The following is a 15,380-nucleotide window of genomic DNA, read 5'->3' as shown; positions in this document are numbered from 1 at the left end:
GGGATAATCAGCAATGGAACTGAAGACATGTGGAGATGAGAATTTGATGTGTGGGCTGGCTGCCAGCAGATATTCCATCAATATTCTGAGACGATAATAATAATTACACAAATCAGCAGCTGTAGAATTACATATTTAGATAAATACAAGTATAACGTGGTGAATGGGAATGAAGTATGGTTAAGATGAGAATTTGTACAGTACACTGATATTTAGAAAAGACAGAGAAATGAGGAGGATAAGGACATCATAAAGGACAAAAGGATCCTGATATGCAAAAGAAAATCTGATGATGAGAGAATTCATGAACAATGAGAAAAATACATTAACCTTCAATAGCTGTTGAGATCTGATACAAATCAGACAGAAGTTATCAAGAGAAAAAACAAGTTATTTTCTCTTCATTTAAAAAGAAAGGATGTTCTCAGGGGGAAAAACCTGCTCATGTGCCCTCAAGAGAAAATGTATAACCGGATAAACTACCTGGTTATAATACTTGGAGAAGACAGGGGCAGGGGAGTGGGGGAGCAAGGTTCCTCCATCTAAACAGTCATGTAGGAAGCAAGGATTGGAATTACGTCCCAAGATAATAACTCAGCCTGAATGCTATAATGAAGTAAAATGCCAGGTATCTTTAAGATGATGAGAAGAAATGTGACAACAGGAAGGATATACCATCAGGAGAAGGCTTATCAAAGAAGAGAAGCTTAGCAGTATTACAAGTAGTTAGAAAAAAGAGTTGTGAAAGAAAATGGTTAGTATTGTATTGATAAATGTTTGTCAAAATCATAAAAAGAAAAGGAGTACTTGTGGCACCTTAGAGACTAACCAATTTATTTGAGCATAAGCTTTCGTGAGCTACAGCTCACTTCATCGGATGCATACTGTGGAAACTGCAGAAGACGTTATATACACAGAGACCATGAAACAATACCTCCTCCCACCCCACTCTCCTGCTGGTAATAGCTTATCTAAAGTGATCACTCTCCTTACAATGTGTATGATAATCAAGTTGGGCCATTTCCAGCACAAATCCAGGTTTTCTCACCCTCCGCCCCCCCCACAAGCTCACTGTGAGCCTGTGTGTGTGTGTGTGTGTGGGGGGGGGACGGGGACGGAGGGTGAGAAAACCTGGATTTGTGCTGGAAATGGCCCAACTTGATTATCATACACATTGTAAGGAGAGTGATCACTTTAGATAAGCTATTACCAGCAGGAGAGTGGGGTGGGAGGAGGTATTGTTTCATGGTCTCTGTGTATATAATGTCTTCTGCAGTTTCCACAGTATGCATCCGATGAAGTGAGCTGTAGCTCACGAAAGCTTATGCTCAGATAAATTGGTTAGTCTCTAAGGTGCCACAAGTACTCCTTTTCTTTTTGCGAATACAGACTAACGGGCTATATAATTAAATACAGTATGTTTAAATGTATAAGTAGTGGTCTTTAGAGCTAATAATGGATTTGACTATAAAAGGCTTATATGCAACTGCCAAAAACAAAACACGAGCACTACATAATACTGTATTCAGGTACAAATCTTAATGGAAGAGATGAAGGGAACTGGGGAATGTAACTGACATTCAGAAAAGATTCTAGATAGCTGAAAAATGGCAAACAAAACTTCAGGATTTGAAGAGTGCAGACAGACAACTGTGAAATATATTGATATTGGCTGGTTATGCATAAAAGCTTGAGGAGCTGTCTATGAATATCTGAGTGCAGAATTGGAATATATAAGCATGGGATCAGATCCTCAGATAGTGTAAATCAAAATCAATATAAATACAAAAATTTAAACCAGATCAGGATCTGGTCTCTAACTCGCTTTCTAGAGCAAGTGGGAACTGGGGAAGATAATGACATTTGGTCAGGGACACTTTTAGTCAGCCTACAGTTGAATATGTTGAAGCAGGTAATCTAGATGCTGGTGAAATCCATGTGCTTTGGGGATTTATTGTTTTTGTTGGTAGGAAGGTAGGGAAGGATGGTTCAATAGTATTGCAAAAAAATATTTGTAAGTAATCCATACACTATGCTTCACAGCAGCAATGCTTCTCAATCTATAGAGCATGACTGTAAGCACAATGTTTGTAAATTATTTTCATATCGATTTTAAATAAATGATGACTATTTTAGTGTACTGTGCTGGATTCTGGTTTCATCATTTCAGAGTCAGATACTTAGATATGTCCTCTTTAGGGAGACTTCTGCATAGACCTGGTGTTAAAATCATCATCATTATTATTATTGCTCTGCCAAAGACGTTTACCCTTTGAAAGCCCTTTTTATTACATTTAATCACATGCAACAGCATTCATTGAGACTGATACTTTAGAGATGTCATTTAAGGACTGATCCAAAGCCCACTGAAGTCAATGGGAAGGTCCCCCATTGAGTTCAGTGGGCTTTGGATCAGACTCCTATTCAGTGCTTTGCCACTAGAAGTTCTCAAGTGAGCTAAATTTCTGGCACTGCATATCTACAAAGCAATAATCAGAGCACTCTTGGTAGATCTCAAGTTGTATAATGTAACTTTGCAATTAAAAAGCACCATAGTTTACAGACACATACCAAGAGGAAATTAAATGAAATTGAAGTGTTTTTATATTTTAACATTCTACTAAAGCAAAGGCGTTTTGTAATGAGACTAATCTCATTTTATCGCTTAATTGCATCTAGATATGCCAAACAAATTTACTGCTAGTAACCTGCATACAATATAATATATTAATTATAAAACACTATTACAGTTTTCACAAGAAGGAATAGCTACTCTTACTGTTCTGAATCCAAAGCATTTGGTCAAATTAATTGTAATTATATTTTTAGTTGATATAATCCCAGCCAAATCAATGGGAGAGCTAATTAGGCAAATGTAATTCTTTTTAATCCACAACCATCTCATCATAAATAATTTTATTTCAACCGATTGCAAAAAGGAAGGAGGAGACATTATGTTGCTTCCTTATTTCACATTACTAAAGTTAACAATAAACCAAATTTCAAAAGCTTCTATTTTTTCATTTTTGAACTCTAACTACAAAAGAGCCATTGTATATTTTGGCAGTACTACAATACATAAAGAGTTTAATTATCAATTGAAAATGATTTAGCACCCGGCTATTGTTTATAATGTACCACATGAAGACAAAAAACATATTACTTAAAACTTTAATGTATTCACCTATGTTTCCCAACCTTTGTTTATAAAATATTTGTGAGAAGAATGTGGAAAATCTCTACATTTATTTGTTATTCAAATTATTTCTGATTTTAATAAACACACTTTTCTCCACATCTGAATACCTCACCAAACATTTGTTGGAAACAGGGCTGGCTAAAAGCAGCAATTTTTGTACCAGGAAAAATTTAAAAGTTTTGACATTTTTTTTCATTCTGACTAACAAAAATGAGACCTTTTGAAATTTCTTTGTGAAAAGACATGAGAAACACACACACACACAACCAACCCACCAGAGCAAGGACTTGAACCTGGGTCTTCTACATCCCAGGTGAGTTTTCTAAATGCTAGGTTATTGACCATTCGGTGGGGGGTCATGAAAACCCTTTTTTTTTTCTCAAAATCAATACATTTCTGCTAAAGGTTTCAGTTTCCACAGAAAAAAAGTTGACATTTTTTCAACCTGCTGCAGTTGCAAATGTTCGGTATTTCAACTTTGCAAGTTATGTTGTTTTGGTTAGTTGTCTAGTGCCTCTTCTTTTGTTAAAAACTTGATTATGTAAGTCACCAACACAATGCAAATTTCAGATTTACAATCCAATATGGAATTTTGAAATTCACTTTCAGCAAATATTTGAGATATAAGTTTAAATTCACTTTCCACAAGCATCATGTTTTTCTTTACCCATGTTCATGGAAAGGCTCCAAAACACTACTCAGTTGAAACCTGCTTTAAAATGTGAATGAATATTCAGAGAACATTTTCTCTGCATTTACCTGCTGTGTGAATTCTGTCACCAGATCCTTGACATCCATCCTCATCATCACAGTCCCCGCTTGATTCCATTGCTTCACTTTTCCAGCCCCCACTGCCACTTTCCCTGGAAGCCCATCGTTCCAACTTCAATTTTGTCTTCTCTGTATCCAGCTAAAAGACAAGAAAACAAGTCACTATGAAATTTAGTGTCTTCACACAATTCAAGGTGCAAGTGACAAAGAGCCTGATTCTATAAGGGGCCGAGGACCCTTGGTTCTGAAATACTGTGGGTCTGATTCTGTTGTTAAAAATGTTCTATTTCACCATTTTATATTAACAATGTTATATTTCACCATACGCTTAGTGCAATGTTTTGGGTTATTTTCATATGAAGTCAACAGTAAAGTTTCCTGGATGAGGGGCAGGGTCATCACAGAGGTGTTGCAGGCATTTAATACCTCATACATGAGGGCCCTAGTATCTTACAGGATTGGGCCTTAAGGTAGGATTTTTAGGGCATTGAGTAGTTAACAAGATCAGGTCCAAAGCCTGTGCAGACTGCAAGTTGTGCACTTCACTTTAACTTGAATTAGCAAAACATTTGACTGAAACAAATTTCTTGGAATTACTATAGAATAAGAACAAGCTGTTTCTGGAGTCACTCTGAATTCACGGCATTAGCTCATGCTAGCTGAAGTACTGTATTTGCTATAAAACAAACCTTTTTTGAGCTTTATATGCCATCCCCATTTGTCATACTTTACAGTGTAAGAAACACAAATGTGTCATCACAAAGGTCTAGACCACCATTAAAACTTGTTTTCAATGGCAGCCTAAGTGGCCGGCTCTTCTCCCTTTTTGGGGTAAGGCTTTTTCTTCGGTAATTAGAAGGGAAGAAGGTTGTAGCTGATGCTGTGAATGTCATTCTGGTTATGCTGGAAAAGTTCTCACAACAAGGAAGTTTGGTAGTGTTTCCTAAACTTGGCCACTCTGGATTTCTCTGATCTCCTCTTGGAAGTTAGTTAATTCCATGGTCGGGTCCCCTCAACTGAGAATGCCTTGTCCTTACCCCTCACATACATCATTCTGGGCTGTGGTTTTGGCAGTCTGAAGATGGAAATGAGGTCTCTAATATAGCTGGGACCTGATCTGATATATTTACAGCTTTGAAGATCAGGACAGATCAATCTGGCAGTGGAAATGGCGTGGGAGCCAGCCGAGAAACTGGAACTCAGGCTTGACACACTAACGGAGACCTAAATGGCAGAAGAGGAAGGCCGCAGCATTTTCCACCACCAGGAACTCTTGAATTGTTTTCACATTCCTCTTCAAATACAGCGAGCTTCCATAATAATGCAGTCTGACAAATGCATGTCTCACTGTGCCTAGGGGTCCTGTTCTAGTGAACAATAGTTGCTACCTCGTACTGGGGAGAACCTGGCTAATTTACCCTTTACCTGAAATTGTCCATTCTGGTTATTCTGAAGATGCACACATCACTGCACTGCAGTGGGAAGATGAGTTTGTGAGGGAGAGGAATATGGATTTTAGTTGGGAAAGGCATTGAACACTGTCCAATTGTTGTTGGATTTTTTTTTTAACAAGCTGTCTGATGTCGAGCATCATTATTCACAGGCTGAAAGCCTGATGTCATGGGGAAGTAAGAGAGCAAATATTTTTAGCAAATGTAAAAAATAAATCTGTGTATGTGGAGGAAAGGATTATTCAGTTAGTTCATAGATTTATTGTGTCCTGACCATCTTGGAGGAGACTCATTCATTCTTGGTTATAATCCTTCAGAATGAAAAGAAATGGCTAAGTGGTGAACAGAACAGATGCAAAATTTAATAAAGGCTTTTAATGATTGTTTGCAGTCAAGGCAGAAAGGTTTACTGCCTGTTAAGGTAATAACTCTTTTTCAAATTGATTTCATTCAGCACTCATGACTCAAAAGTGAATAACCGAATGATGTGTGCTCAGCTGTCCTGGAAAAGGGCAGAGAAATGAGCTCTGTGTTCAACCATGGGTGCACTGCCGCATTTCCCAGACTACTGAATGCGATGTCCTGCCTTCCCTTCAGGAAAACAGCTCAATGGCAACTTATATACACATCTATTAGCCCTCCTCCCCACATTCTACAGTTCCTCCCCCAAACCTCCTCTTTCCTAAAGTCTTTCCCAGCAGAGACGTCTACACCTACAGTATCTCCCAGCTGGTGTAGCAAGGACCCCAGCCAAGTCTCCTTCTCCTTTGGCTGAAAAGGCTCCCTCTTATAGTAAGCCCCACCTCTGGGCTGTTGCCATGTGACCTTTGGTCCCCTGACTCAGTGCCTTGAAACAGGGCACAGGAAAGATGCATATACCCAAGGACATTTTCATGTCTTTTGCCCCTACCTATCAATTGCATGTCCCGTGCTTTGGGAAATCATAGAAATAATAGAAATATAAGGTTGGAAGGGACTTTGAGAGGTCATCTAGTCCAGCCCCAAATGCTAAAAGAGGACCAAAGAAACCTAGACCATCCCTGGCAGGTGTTTGTCCAGCCGGTTCTTAAATGCCTCCAATGATGAGGATTCCACAGACTCCCTTAGAAGCCTATTCCAGAGCTTAACTAGCTTATACATATTTTTTTTTCATACTATCTAACCTAAATCTTTTTGCTGCAAATTAAATCCATTACTTCTTGTCCTACCTTCAGTGGGCACAGAGATCAATTGATCATCAACCTCTGTATAACAGCCCTTAACAAACTTGAAGCCTGTCATCAGATCCCCCCTCAGTCTTCTTCTCTCAAGACTACACATGACAGTTGTTGTTTTTCTAATTTTTTCTCATACGTCAGGTTTTCCAAACCTTTTACCATTTGTGTTGCTCTCCTCTTGATTCTCTCCAATTTGTCCACCTCTTTCTTAAAGAGTGGCACACAAAGCTGGACACTATACTCCATCTGAGGCCTCACCAGTGTCAAGTACAGCAGAACAATTATGTCACCAGTGTCAAGTGGAGTGGAACAATTACACTTCTCTTAATACAGCCTACAATGACATTAGCCTTTTGTGCAACTGCATCATATTGTTGGCTCACGTTCAATTTGTGATCTACCATAACCCCAGATCCTCTTCAGCAGGACTACTCCCAAGCCAGTTATTCCCCATCTTGAGGTTGAGTAATTGTTTTTTCTTTCCTACAATTCAGTAAAGACAAATGCAAAGTACCATATTTATCTTATTGATTTCAGACCAATTCTCCAATGTATCAAGGTCTTCTTGAATTCTAACATGGGTATAATAGGCCGGGGAGGCTCAGCCTCCGCAAACAGCCTCCGACCCACTGCCTTTGCGAGCATGGAGGGGACGCCTAGGCCATGGCCCCACCCACACTTTTCCCCCATGGGCCCATCTGCGGCAGAGGAGAGGAGCGAGCGACAGCGGCGGGGCTGAGTGGGGAGGGGCTGAATGGGACCGGGACCTGGTGTAGAGCGGAGGTGGGGCCTGCGGCGAAGCATGGGTGGGGCCTCAGGGGGAGGAGGCCGAGAGGGGGTGGGGCCAGAGTCTGGATGCCGGGGGAGCTTCCGTTGCTCGCACCGGCCTCCCCAAATGCCAGAGCCACGCGCCGGCTATGAATTCTAAGTCTGTCTTCCAAAGTGCTTACTATCTCTCTCATCCTGATATCATCCACAAATATTATACACATACTCTCCCCACTCCATTATCCATGTCATTAATGAAAAAATTGACTATCCTGGACTATGGTTGGTGTACTGGTGCAGTTAACCAAAATTAAAAATAGATTTAACATGTACAGGAGTAGCAACTTTATTACTCCTGAAATACTTATTGCATAATAAAGACTCAGATTATCTCCCCCAGATGTATGCATGTAGGGCCTCTTCTGCATGCAGATCTCCCCTACTGCACAGAAGTGGACTCAGCTGCTTCTGCAGGGCCAGCCCATCTCCTCCAGAGGTTTGAGAATATGCAAAGAGAAATGGAAGGAGGCAGTCTGGGGAGGGAACTGGCAGGCAGGGATGGGGGTGGCAATAGACATTATCCTCCTTGTGGATCTTATGCAAAAAGGATTATGCAGTCTTATTATCTTTTTGTGTGTTTTTTGTAGGTCCTGGAGGCAGCCAGGTCAGGGGTGGTCACTTGTGCTTTGTTCCAATGGAGCCGTGCTGCCAGGCTGTGAGAGGAGCTTTCACTAGGGGCTAGAGCTAATCTGTAGTACCAATATTAGCTAGAGCTAATATGTAGTTTGCCCTGATGGTCCTGACATGCAATGGAGCCCGAGGAATCCTGAAAATTTGGAGGCATCAACCCCCATGGTCTTTTCTGTGAGGTGGAGGAGGGACAAATTCCACTCCCTAATGGACCAACATGGAGAGAACCTCTCCAAATGGATTCTCTGCCATAGTCTCCTCCCCATATGTTTCCATGGAAGAGACTGATCTGGATCAATAACTGGCATTTATTTCACACTTTCAACAAAATAGTTCAATGTGGTATAACTTTACTGACCGTGCTAGCTATCTATCAATACACATGCAGATCAATTAATCCATCACTGAAACCCAACCACCGCCACCTCTGGCCGCTTAAACAGTGAGCAGGAGCCCTGCACAGTAGCTCAGGACCAGAAGTGAAGAATGCAGTACCTTATCCAACTGAAACAGCAGAACTGGATTTTTGGTAGAAGAAATGCAATAACCCCTTTGGATTTGTGCCAGGGCACAGGATCTAATATCTCTACCCTTGTAGAAAACATCACGGGAGTTTTAACAGGAGCATAGACTTTATGACTTCAATTTTTTCATCCAAAAGATAGCACTTCCAAAAGCATAGTGCTTTCTAATGCTATTCTGGACCACTGGTTCTGTACTGACTTAATTAAAAGACCAACCCTGTAATGAACAGCTCCAGTCCTGCTTGCTTTATGAGAATTGGCAGACTGACCACCAGCATGTGGGTATGAAGTATCCATATTATATCTTTTGCTCATTAAAAGGCAACATGAATAAGGCCTAATCTAAAACCCCTTGACGTTAATGGGAGTCTTTCCACTGACTATGGGCTTTGGATCAAGCCCATAGTCCTCTAAAGAGTGTTGAGAACCTACACAATATTCCTGAATAGATTGTTTTTGCATTTGATTTAGCTGAAATGTGTGTAAAATCAAATGTAACCAGGAAGCTCTGAATTAAATACACCGCTGACAAGGTGCATGCATATTGTTTATTCCAGCAAATGCCTGGAGTATATTATATGCAGGAAATGTGGTTCACCACGCTTGTTCCAAATGTTATGCGACACAAAGGGCCCAAATCTCCCACTATGGGCCAAACCTTAATTCATTCTCTTGATCTTTGGCCACAGGGCATGGTCGAATACAGATTTATTCTCAAACGCTTTTTGTACAATGGCAGCATTCCCACTCGAGCATCAATTTTGTGAATGCCCCTCCTGATTAATTAATTAATAGCTGTATAGCTCCTTGAGATACGATTCTGTAAAAGTGTAACTATTGTATTTGTATCTGAGGTAAGAATTCAGCAAAATAGAATAACAAGGGCTCATTTAATTAGAAAATAGATTTTTTTAAAATTATATTTTGCACCAGACTTTCAAGTTTATCAGATCAGTGAACATGGCAATGGAAAAGCTATGAGGATACCATATAGATACCATAGGATAACGTCTCCTAAAGGTGAGTGCTTGGAATATTCAAAGATGACTCCTACATGTTAATTGTTTCCCAAGTGGTCTGTTTCCTCTATGATGTACTTCAGTATGAATATTTTTATATTCCAAAAAGATGGCCATTGCTATGAACTGAATAAACTTGACAGTAGTCCACCTGTTAGTCAATTACAAAGAGTATGAGTCGAGACATCTCTCACTTGCGATGTTTTCATAGACATCAAGACAGACATAAGATATACATCATTTAGTAACTGAAGGCAAAACATGATCCTGTCTAAAGAGGCTGACAAACAATTTTTTTTCAAAACTGTTCTGATGAAATACATATCATTATCTTCAGAGACAATGAATTTTGCACGAACAATGTAAAAAAGCCTACTCTGGAAAATAAAGTCACAAATGACTCAATCCTTCCTGTTAGAATATAAGTATTTTTTCTCAGTCTGCTCAGTGTTTCATTAAAAAAAGTCCTTTCTAAATGCTTATTAGGTCAGAAATGACTACAGCAGAATGAAACAATACGCTGCTTTCTTAGCCAATTGTCTGTATTTTTTCATAAGAACTGACAAAATTAGTGCTGTACATAAAGGGCTGGATTTTACTGATGCCTGGTGACTGAGCAGATGCTCTGTCAATTTACAAAACAATAGGAACATAAGAAATTTTAGGACATAAGAGCCACATATACTTATTCTAAGTGCATCCTCTCCTTTGAGATGACATGTATAGTCAATTTCCCTCCATATGTGCACTTAATCCCCTCATAAAACTGTTTGCTCTTGTTTCTGCCATTCACATGTACTCCGTGCAGTCCTTTTCTTTCTTTCGGCATAAAGAAGCAAAACTCTTCTTTTTCTTCAATCTCTAGTCAGGCATTTTCTTCAGTCTGCTCTCCCTCATGCTTGTATCTCACACTAACTCCAAAAGGCTTGTTGCACTTCCCTTCTCTAGTCCCTTCAGAGATGAGAATACCTCAATAAGGGGCCCTCTTATGTTAATTTTTACCTAAAGAATAAAAATGCATAACCTTTTTGAACAACAGAGACTCCTAGGTATCATTCTGGTTTCCTTCTGCTCTATTTACCCAGTTCCTCACAGTAACCCTCGCATAACAAATCGGGTTTCACCTATACAATACGAAAATAATCTAATCAAATTGTTATGCATACTTCATTAAATTTGGTTGAGCGCTTTCAATGGTTTTAGAATTTCATTCATGTCTTCTCCCCACTCCCCACAAAGCCTTTCTGCTTAGTGTTTTGACCACTATGGGTAGATATACTTTTCTTAGGTTTTAGAATCATTGAATCATATAATATTACAATTGAAAGAGACCTCAGGAGGTCATATAGTCCTACCCCAACCGCCAAAGCAGGGCCAACCCCAACTAAATCATCCCAGCCAAAGCTTTGTCAAACCGGGCCTTAAAAACCTCTAAGGATGGAGATTCCACCACCTCCCTAGGTAACCCATTCCAGTGCTTCACCATTCTTCTAGTGAAATAGTGTTTCCTAATATCCAATATAGACCTCCCCCACTGCAACTTGAGATCATTGCTTCCTGTTCTCTCATCTGCCACCATTGAGAACAGCCTAGCTCCATCCTCTTTGGAACCCCCCTTCAGGTAATTGAAGGCTGCTATTAAATCCCCCCTCATTCTTCTCTTCTGAAGACTAAATAACCCCAGTTCCCTCAGCCTCTCCTCGTAAGTCATGTGCCCCAGCCCCCTGATCATTTTCGTTGCCCTCCGCTGGACTCTGTCCAATTTGTCCACATCCCTTCTGTAGTGTGGGGACTAAAACTGGATGCAATATTTCAGGTGTGGCCTCACCAGTGCCTAATAGAGGGGAATAATCATTTCCCTCATCTGCTGGCAATACAGCCCAATATGCCATTGGCCTTCTTGGCAACAAGTGCACACTGCTGCTTCATATCCAGCTTTTCGTCCACTCTAATCCCCAGGTCCTTTTCTGCAGAACTTCTGCTTAGCCAGTCAGTCCCCAGCCTGTAGCAGTGCATGGGATTCTTCCTTCCTAAGTACAAAACTCTGTACTTGTCCTTGTTGAACCTCATCAGATTTCTTTTAGCCCAATCCTCCAATTTGTCTAGGTCACTCTGGGCCCTATCCCTACCCTCCATCGTATCTACCTCTACCTTCAATTTAAAAGTCAGTTTACCTAACTTGCTGAGGGTGCAATTAACCCATCATCCAGATCATTAATAAAGATGTTGAATGAAACTGGCCCCGGGACGGACCCCTGGGGCACTCCGCTTGATACCAGCTGCTAACTAGACATCGAGCCGTTGATCACTACCCATTGAGCCTGACAATCTAGCCAGCTTTCTATCCACTTTATAGTCCATTCAGCCAATCCATACTTTTTTAACTTGCTGGCAAGAATACTATGGGAGACCGTATCAAAAGCTTTGCTAAGGTCAAGTTTTATCCCAGTCTAATCACCTTCATTTGTTTATGGTGAATTTTGTAAGTCACTTCTCTGCCAGTGTCCCTAGGTCATGCACGTAATTTTGCATTTTGATGCCTTTTCCTTTCTACTTAACTTTTTTCCCACTAGTTTTGTTTCATCAGCAAATTTCATCAAATGTTCTCTCTTCTAGACAATTTAGGATGATAAGTGTGAACAAAATTGGTTCTAGTGCTGATCTTTGTGGACTCCATTATCCACCTCAATTTACCCTGAATTGCTTCACTTACAAGTTGACCTAAGTCTACAATAACCAACCCAATTCTTTATCTATTCAAGCATTTTTAGATTTAGATTTTCAGAAAGCTTTTGACAAAGTCTGTCACCAATGGCTCTTAGGCAAAGTAAGCAGTCATGGGATAAGAGGGAAGGTTCTCTCGTGGATTGTTAAAAGATAAGAAACAAAGGGTAGGAATAAATGGTCAGTTTTCAGAATGGAGAGAGGTAAATAGTGGTGTCCCTCAAGGGTCTGTATTGGGCCCAGTCCTATTTAACATATTCATAAATGATCTGGAAAAAGGGGTAAACAGTGAGGCGGCAAAATTTGCAGATGATACAAAACTACTCAAGATAGTGAAGGCCCAGGCAGACTGCGAAGAGCTACAAAAGGATCTCTCAAAACTGGGTGACTGGGCAACAAAATGGCAGATGAAATTCCATGTTGATAAATGCAAAGTAGTGCACATGGGAAAACATAACCCAACTATACATATAAAATGATAGGGTCTAAATTAGCTGTTACCACTCAAGACAGAGATCCTGGAGTCATTGTGGATAGTTCTCTGAAAACATTGACTCAATGTGTAGCGGCAGCCAAAAAAGCGAACAGAATGTTGGGAATCTTTAAGACAGGGATAGACAATACGGCAGAAAATATCATATTGCCTCTATATAGATCCATAGTATGCCCACATCTTGAATACTTTGTGCAGATGTGGTCGCTCCATCTCAAAAAAGATATATTGGAACTGGAAAAGGTTCAGAAAAGGGCAATAAAAATGATTAGGTGTATGAATGGCTGTCGTGTGAGGAGAGATTAATAAGACTGGTACTTTTCATCTTGGAAAAGAGACAACTAAGGGGGATATGATAATGGTTTATAAAATCATGACTGCTGGGGAGAAAGTAAATAGGGAAGCGCTATTTACTCCTTCTCATAACACAAGAACTAGGGGCCACCAAATAAAATTAATAGGCAGCAGGTTTAAAACAAACAAAAGCAAGTATTTCTTCACACAATGCACAGTAAACCTGTGGAACTCCTTGCCAGAGGGATGTTGTGACGGCCAACACTATAACGTGGTTCAAAAAAGAACTAGATAAATTCATGGAGCATAGGTCTATCAATGGCTATTAGCCAGGATGGGCAGGGATGGTGTCCCTAGCCTCTGTTTGCCAGAAGCTGGGAATGGGCGACAGGGGATGGATCACGTGATTATTACCTGTTCTATTAATTCCTTCTGGGGCATCTGGCATTGGCCACTGTCGGAAGACAGGCTACTGGGCTAGATGGACCTTTGGTCTGACACAGTATGGCCGTTCTTATATTCTTATCTTTTCTCCTACACCCATTTACTAACATTGCATGTGACCACATTTTACTAAGATATAGATAATTCATAATTTTGGCTCCCACCAATTCATGTTTTCGTTATTCCTTTAAACAATTCTAAAGAATTTTATGTCAATGGTTGTCCTTCTGTAAATCGATGGTAATGAATTTTAGGAATTAAGGATAAACTTTCAAAAGGGAATCCAACCTGCACCCTCAGTTGAATTACGGTGGCAATTCTGTATCTTTACCTAATTGTAGGTACAATCTGCAAGTTAGATGACCAAATGACTCCTACATTTACACCTACATTTGATATTGCAAGAACATAAATGCAGAGGTAAATGATATCTGTGAAAAAGGAAGGCTGGGTCTCGGCCCTTTTGTAAATACATTCATTATTTTACAGTATATTGGCATTTTTCTCTTGATTTGTGAAACCAGTATTTTTCTCAGTGCTTAAGTGAAGGTTACGGGCCTGAAATTATTTCTCTCTTGCCTGTCTCTTAATTACCAGTGAAACACCACAAGACCTGTTTCTACAGTATATTGTGTGTTTCTTCTTCCCATCTTTTTGCTTACTCCCTTATAAGAATTCTAGAAAGGGTTCAATCTGTTCTACGAATTTTTGTCAATGTTAAGTGTTTTCGTTACTTGATCAACTCTTCTGCTGTGATTCTGAGCCCCTTCAACACTACTTATTCATCTCCTGGGAAATTTGTTATCTTTCTTGCATTTTTCTCCCCATTCTCAGGACAAATAATGGATTTAGTTAGTTGGTGGTGTTTTTTTGAAGTTGTTCTTGTTTTTGTTTAACTGTGTCTATCGTAAGTCATTAAATTACTCTTCTCATGTTTTAAAGGACATTCTGATTCCTTCAACTAATTTTAGCTCCCAATCATTTTTCAAATCTCTCTTGTAATCTTTCTTTCATTCTCCACAAATAACTGCTTCCTTGCTGTTTTACATCTTTAACTTCACTTTGTAATCTATTCAGTCCTTCGTACTTGAGGTTTTGGACTTTCATGTCTTTCTTACCTGTCATTAGTTTTTTGCACTTCCTGGTTTATGCAAATGGACTTTCTAGTATGTTGATTGCTAGAGAAAACACTTACAACTATGGCAACATTAATTTATCTTTGAATACTTTCCATTTACCCTGTGTTTCCTTCCTCTAATTTTGTTTTTTGCCCACTCATTCTACTTCACTTCCCAAAGTCTTCTAGAATGTGCATAGTCAATGGGAGACCTACATCCCAGAGTAAACAGGTTAAATAAAAATTACTTTTTCTATCTGATGTAATAGGCTTATTTCATCAGGAATCTAAATTGGCTTTAGGAGTTTTACCTTGTTCTACAGTTCAGGATAGCTCTATTTTTGAGGTTAGCTTTATAATTTTTTCCTCTCAGATCATTATTAAAAGTGGCTATGTTTATGCTATGTTTTTGCAGAGTGCTTATAGTATGATTAGTTTAATGAGCTAAAAATCTTGGGATGCCCTTGAAATATTTTTACTCAATTTTACTCAGATTTACACTCTACAGATGTACACTGTAGTCAAATGTACAGACAAATAGGAATGTGAATTCTGTGAATCTCTTGAGTTATTAACAGAAGCTCTGTAATAGCTGCGCTCCCCATTCCTACAAACCATCAACTGTAATTCATTAATTCTGAATGATCTGAAGTGAACATTTTATCTCCT

The 15,380-nt window shown here is 39.6% G+C and overlaps 1 protein-coding gene across 4 annotated transcripts in view; it reads right to left on the bottom strand.

The window, feature by feature from the left end:
• LOC102940836 (glypican-5) overlaps positions 1–15,380 on the bottom strand; it is a 614,981-nt gene that overhangs the window by 148,146 nt on the left and 451,455 nt on the right. For all 4 annotated transcript variants that reach the window (XR_006283739.1, XM_043522374.1, XM_037908861.2 and 1 more), the window contains one exon: positions 3,959–4,109. Coding sequence is in view for 3 of the 4 variants with exons in the window: in XM_043522374.1 (XP_043378309.1) it covers positions 3,959–4,109 (151 nt within the window). In the remaining variant the exon portion in view is untranslated. The remainder of the gene's footprint in view (positions 1–3,958; positions 4,110–15,380) is intronic.

The sequence above is a fragment of the Chelonia mydas genome, chromosome 9, assembly GCF_015237465.2.
Source record: "Chelonia mydas isolate rCheMyd1 chromosome 9, rCheMyd1.pri.v2, whole genome shotgun sequence".
NCBI lineage: Eukaryota > Metazoa > Chordata > Testudines > Cheloniidae > Chelonia > Chelonia mydas.
The sequence above is the reverse complement of the archived record's forward strand: the minus strand, read 5'-3'. Positions and strand labels throughout refer to the sequence as shown.